General features: G+C 37.4%; 1 protein-coding gene across 4 annotated transcripts in view; it reads right to left on the bottom strand.

The window, feature by feature from the left end:
* Positions 1–463: 463 nt before the first annotated feature.
* Positions 464–6848, bottom strand: part of LOC140424010 (girdin-like) — a 695300-nt gene continuing 688915 nt past the window's right edge. For 3 of the 4 annotated variants that reach the window (XM_072507841.1, XM_072507843.1, XM_072507839.1), the window contains 2 exons: positions 3705–3807; positions 464–2051 (listed from right to left, as the gene is read on the bottom strand). In XM_072507841.1, coding sequence (XP_072363942.1) covers positions 3743–3807 — 65 coding nt within the window. In that variant the 3' untranslated portion in view covers positions 464–2051; positions 3705–3742. The remainder of the gene's footprint in view (positions 2052–3704; positions 3808–6848) is intronic. The other variant, XM_072507840.1, reaches the window with a different exon arrangement.

The raw sequence follows: 6848 nt of genomic DNA, 5'->3' as shown, positions 1-6848 counted from the left end.
CTTTGAATATGAAACTACATCTAAATTCTGCTGGACCGAAATAATCCCATGCACTATTTTAAGGCTAGGAAATTCTACCGAATCTTGTCGAAAATCCTTTCCTCAACTATCACCACACACAACAGAGTAGTGTGTAAAATAGCTGCTACATTTACTTATATAAAATCGCTGAACTTCAAAGTAATTCATTACTTGTGCAACACTTTGTGATGTGATATAATAAAGCATTTTGTGGATTTCAGAAGATAAACATAACAGGCTTTTACAAAGGTACACAAATTGACTATGCAGTTTCTTTGAGCTTGGAGGATCTTTTGATATTAAATGGTGGGAGAGATGTATTATGATCTTGAATTGCAGCAGTACACAAACATTCATTCCTGATCATGAAGTTATTTTTCTCTGCACACCAGTCATTCCTGTTACTTGATGGTAAACCTCTGTTTCAGAACACTTAGGAAACAGCAGTTAATACTTGTTTTATTAAGTTGTTCATAAATAAACCAATGTTATGAGTTTACTTCAGACACTTGAGATGAAAATTTAATCTGGATATCAAAAAGCAATGGCACTTTCCCAGTACCTTTGATTCATTACATTAGCATGCTATGACGTTATTTAAAAAGCCAATGACACAGCCACCATATTTTCATTACGGTATCTATAAGTGGTCATTTGTGATTGAGTAAGGTAAATGAAATTGTGAAAATGACATTCTTAAATACTGTTAAATTCAAATCTTCCACAAGATAACCAATTTAGGGTACTATGAGAGCACATTTTGTACAAAAATAACTCGTTAAAAATACTAAACATTAAGGACTTGAAATAAAATTAAAATCAGTGCATGAAGACCCTGCACAGAATGTAGAATACTTTTGAATATGTCAACTGATTACAGGATATAAAAGACAAACTCCTGCCTGTGAATCAACAAATTACAATCTGCCATAAACATGAGATAATGTGCTTTTTTAAACAAAATCTAAACCTAGCAATACAATAAAACAAATATTGATTGTAATTATCCTTTTGAATGTATTACTGCTGTTCTCTCAATTAAGTCAGTAGGGAAATATTCAATTTGTACATGGTTATTTTCTAGGCAGTAATGCGTACAAAATTGAGTAACAAATGTTGCTAATGCTTTAGGATTATAAAACAAACAACAAATCTACATCAAACAGCTATGAAAACTGAAAAATGCAAACCACTTTTCCTAAAATTAACACTGTTAAGTGACTATGCAATTTGTCACATGTTTTCGTCAGAAATTAACCATGGCAGAATTTTTGTCAGCAGTCAAAAAGATATTGCACACAGTTTGTGCTATCTTACTGTTAACTTAAAGAGGCTGTTACTTGCACATACACAGCAAAAAAGATGTAAACATACAGGGTTTCAATTCAGTTGTGAAGAGGTCTTTTACATTATATACGTTAGATTTAGATTACATGCCAGAAATACATGTTATGGTATTCTAAGCCTTAACAGAACCATCATATTGCTACTAAGGTACATCATGCAGTAGGTGAAAACCCAAAGGTAGTTAGTGCAAAATACCTTAAGCTAATTTGTCTGCATATCTGAATTATGCAGGATACAGTGCAGCTCCACAACAATGCTGCTGTCTCTGCGTAGTCTTGCAAATAATAGAACTAACCACAGAGTTTGTTTTAAAGCTTTAATGAAAAATTAAAACTGAAACTAAAATATTCTATACCTAGTCAGATGAATAAACAGTTTGTAAACTGTTCATGGCTGGTTCTAGGTTGTATTCAATTTTCTTTGTAGAACTTAAATGACCTCTGGTGAAAAATCTGTGCAACTACACAAATATTGTTACTCCGACTGAAAGTTTTTCATTACAACATTGGAGTCCAAATGTGCTCCTTGATTCAAGGAAGAATAAATGTCTCATTATGTTTACTGAAGGGAGGTCATTGAATAAAATTCATCATTTAATGTTTTATAATATTTCTTTATGTAGATAGTCTTGGTGCTTCTGAGCTACAGGTTTCAAATTGACAGTTTGAAGGACACTTTTCTTTCTGTTTTGCAGGTCAGAGGAAAGAAGATGAAAAAAGAAAGCATTTAGAAAACATTTTTGATAATGGTAATGTTTGAAACGAATAAAAACAAGAAACAGTACCAAATATCATAATTATGATCGTGCAGAGAGTTTCCATCAAATGGAAGAAATTATATCACAGGACACAAACATTTCTTGAGTGATAATGATTCATGCCGGATGTCATCTCCACTGAAAGTCAACATTTAGTACATTAGGAATACTAGAGGAATAATTTTAATGGAGTGAAAATTGGAGCGACTAGCAAACTATCCAGTTCATAAAACTCCTGAGTCTCACGTACATACTCTGATCTTCTCCTGAAGTCAATCTGGTAGGGAGAGGTCAAAACTGATGGGGTGTAAATTGGTTGTCAAAAATCTACAAACTCATCCCTTGACATGTACAGAATGGGGGTAGGGAGATCAGCAAATCAACTGGAAGGTGAGGTATCCTCCTGGTTCTTTTGGTCCACATAGAACCTTTAAAAATTTACAAATAAAGTCACTTACCCAGGTCTCCTGTGATCAGGATCCTCGTTGCACCAGCTTTTGCTGGCGAGTTGGAGAGTATATGAACATTAGTGAGGCTTACTGTTAAAATGACTGAGCCATTTCAATTATAGGTCCCTATTCCTCTGGGTGGATGGCCTTTCCATGATTGTGTAAAGGGAAACTGTATTTCTCTTTTCTGCTAGTTAATCTAAAAGTTTACATAGATATCTATACCATATCTATTAGTCTTCCTTATTTTAGTCAAAAGAATATATAATAGCAGTACGATAGGAGTTGATTTGTGGAGAATTTGCTCAGTGACAACACAAATAAGGAAAATGGAATTCTTAGTCATTGTAATGCAATTTCTCTGCAAAATACTTGTTTCTAGGTTCTTATGGCCAAACTGTTTTCAAACATGCAACATGGGAACAAAGGAAGACAGAGACACTTGTAGGTGTACAGTATCCCTCTTACTCTGTTAGAATTGAGTGATAACGGGCAGCACGGTGGCGCAGTGGTAGCACTGCAGGCTCACGGCGCCGAGGTCCCAGGTTCGATCCCAGCTCTGGGTCACTCTCTGTGTGGAGTTTGCACATTCTCCCTGTGTTTGTGTGGGTTTTGCCCCCACAACCCAAAAATGTGCAAGGTAGGTGGATTGAACATGCTAAATTGCCCCTTAATTGGAAAAAATGAATTTGGTACTCTAAATTTATTTTCTCAATCAAGTACTTAAAAATATTTGTCACCCTTTGGTATAAGATGGAGAAGTTTGCAAAATAACCTAAAATACAAAATCTAAAATGGCACTAAATCTTGAGATTGGAATTAACAAGCCATGACAGTGCATTGCATGGATACAAAATAAATTTGGTACTTATATTAATTTGCATTTGTATTAAGCAATATGTGGAAGCTCCCTGCCCAGGCATGCAAAATGAAACATTAACAGTTAATATTGCCTAGTGCATATTAACATATTATACAAAGTCAATTTAATAGATAAGCAAGCCCATTTTTAGATCTATTAAGCAAGCCGCAGCAGGATGCGTCTGCAATAAAATGCTGTAGGATGATGTTAGTTTGTAAATAGGTAAATGGTACAATCCTCCCATTTACCCTCTGGGCAGGTAACTCACCACTATACCCCAAATCACAAGATGATGGGCATTTACATCTAGGAGCTCTGTTGCTCCTCAGTTTTGTCTTGTGCACTTCTGAATTCCTGCACAGATCCCATATCTGCAGAAAATAATCAAAGCACTTTATATGGATCAGTTATCTGCCAAGCATCTTTCAGAACTTTGTGGGTTTTGTTGAATATTTTGCCCTAGGTTTCACGTACATATTAGTGCAAAATAGTTTGGCTTCCTGGTGCTAAAGCTCAAAGTGACTCTGAGGCAGGAAGGAGTTTCATTCTGCTTTGCTTCAGTGTTAAGATCAGGCCCTTACTCCAGAAACAAGCTGGATTTACATTATAGTTAAAGCATTAATGGCAAGCAAAACTGGTTACAATTTTAATGTAAAATCACTAAGCTATGTAAATTTACTGTACTAGTGTGTGAAAACACCAAGTCCAAATAACTCAAGTCTCTGGATTGCACAGTAGCGGAGTCATTAAAATTTCCCAATTATGTTCATGATTTTTTAAACAATCATGAATGGCGCAGGAAACCTATCTAAATTAGACATTTTGAGAAACTTAAAAAAATCATACTTTAAGTTTAACTGATAATTCAAGTATCTGATTTTCCAAATATATTTATTGAAGAGACATCAGAATTTAAAACTCAAATTTAAATAATGTGAAATGATGGTAGTCAAATTCAAGCAGTGAATGTTGTTCCAATTAGATAAATATGTAAACTCATTGTGAGTATCTATTATTATTACTGCCACAATGCTTAACATAGCAATTTGAAACATTTTTTAAAAATTGTAAAGATATGTAATCCATCTACTTTTAATGGACAGTTTAAGCTTCTAGCCAATACTACTTGTATTTTATGATGTTATCATACTCCTCAATGCTTTTACTATTTTGTAAAACTCTCTAAACAAGGTTTTTGACCTCTGAGTACCTTATACTTAACCCTGTTATTTTATTGATCATTAAAATGGTTAATTCTATTAAAATGCACCATGTGCTATTTCCAAAAATACTGACAGGCTTGACCCAGTGGCTCTGATAATAGAACATCAGCCTTTTGGGCAGCCTACATTCATATCTCAGTCTCAAAATCTGGCTGACATCCATAGGAAAGATTCAGGGCATCATGTTCAAGATGCTATGTTCAACACGTCATTATAGTTGCACCTGCACTGCAATTGTCAGATGTACCTAGCCTACCTGCAAAACACTGCTCCTGTTGGCTGACATGGAATGGAAAGTCAAAGCACAAGAAAAAAATGAACGGGAGTACAACAAAGACAAAACACAATAAACAAATAGAACATCCCATTTAAATGTACATGGATAACCTTCCAACATGGTGTTCCATTTTTTATAATTACAAATTCATGCAAAGACAATAACAATTTGAATTTTTTGTGAATGTTAGTTGGGACTACACACATATATATATTTTGATGCAAGATTAAAACAGCCAGTTAACGATTACATACAGAAGAAATGCACAGCAAGGAATGAATCAGCCATGCACAAGGTGAAACATGCATGATAACATTACACCATCAGTTTGCATAGGCTTAAACAAGCAAGGTTTTTTAAATTAAATTGACAATACAAATACATAGATTATATATAACCTTCAATGCTAACTTATTTTTTCATTTCCACACAAGTGATAACTACCACATAACTCTAGTATCAAATTTATTGGAACAAAATTAAAAGACACTGGGCGAAATTCTCCGGAAACGGCGCGATGTCCGCCGACTGGCGCTCAAAACGGCGCCAATCAGACGGGCATCGCGCCGCCCCAAAGGTGCGGAATGCTCCGCATCTTTGGGGGCCGAGCCCCAACATTGAGGGGCTAGGCCGACGCCGGAGGAATTTCCGCCCCGCCGGCTGGCGGAAATGGCCTTTGTTGCCCCGCCAGCTGGCGTGGAAATTACATCTCCGGGCGGCGCATGCGGGGAGCGTCAGCGGCCGCTGACGGTTTCCCACGCATGCGCAGTGGAGGGAGTCTCTTCCACCTCCGCCATGGTGGAGACCGTGGCGGAGGCGGAAGGGAAAGAGTGCCCCCACGGCACAGGCCCGCCCGCGGATCGGTGGGCCCCGATCGCGGGCCAGGCCACCGTGGGGGCACCCACCGGGGTCAGATCGCCCCGCGCCCCCCCCAGGACACCGGAGCCTGCCCACGCCGCCTTGTCCCGCCGGTAAGGTAGGTGATTTAATTTACGCCGGCGGGACAGGCAATATATCGGCGGGACTTCGGCCCATTCGGGCCGGAGAATCGAGCGGGGGGCCCGCCAACTGGCGCAGAGCAATTCCCGCCCCCGCCGAATATCCGGTGCTGGAGACTTCGGCAACCGGCGGGGGCGGGATTCGCGCCAGCCCCCGGCGATTCTCCGACCCGGCGGGGGGTCGGAGAATGGCGCCCACTCGCACTGATCTTCTAAAACCAGCTCCACTTAAAACTAAGTCCTCTGATGGATACAATATCTGGAGTTCAAATAAGAGGACAACTTTCATCAGGATCTTCATATTTATTAAATTAATACCATTTGTGTGGACATGCTGCAATGTTTTAAACTAGGGAAACCCTGATTTTTATTTTATAAATTTAGAAGCTCGTACTCAGAACTAAACCAATTTCTTAGTTTTTTACCAGCTCAGTTTTATTGAAATGTTTCAATGGACACTAGGTAGTCTTATGTTAATTTGTTAACAAAACCCTATGATAGTCCATGATACGATTCTTACACATTACACTGGTTTCTAATGAAGTAAATATACACATTACATTTTTTAATTACCAGGATACTTTGTTGTTATTTAGGTTGACAATAGTCAAATATTTTCAAATGTAAACTGCCCGTTATATAATAAAATGCCTTTGATTATTAATAAGAAATAAATCAAACTTTTCAAAAATGTATAATTCTACACATCTGATTTTTGAGGACATAAAAAAATTATATTTTAATAACCTTGACAGGAATCTTTAATGACTAGAACACAACATAAAGTAGCGACAATTAAACTTTGTTAGAAAATCCATTATGACTAAATAAGATAGTATCTTAAAATAAGATACTTCATAAATCTGCTATCTTTAATTCCTCAGTGGATGAAGAGGCAGATCATTGCTGTTGGT

Source organism: Scyliorhinus torazame, chromosome 1 (genome assembly GCF_047496885.1).
Source record: "Scyliorhinus torazame isolate Kashiwa2021f chromosome 1, sScyTor2.1, whole genome shotgun sequence".
Classification (NCBI taxonomy): domain Eukaryota; kingdom Metazoa; phylum Chordata; class Chondrichthyes; order Carcharhiniformes; family Scyliorhinidae; genus Scyliorhinus; species Scyliorhinus torazame.
The sequence above is the reverse complement of the archived record's forward strand: the minus strand, read 5'-3'. Positions and strand labels throughout refer to the sequence as shown.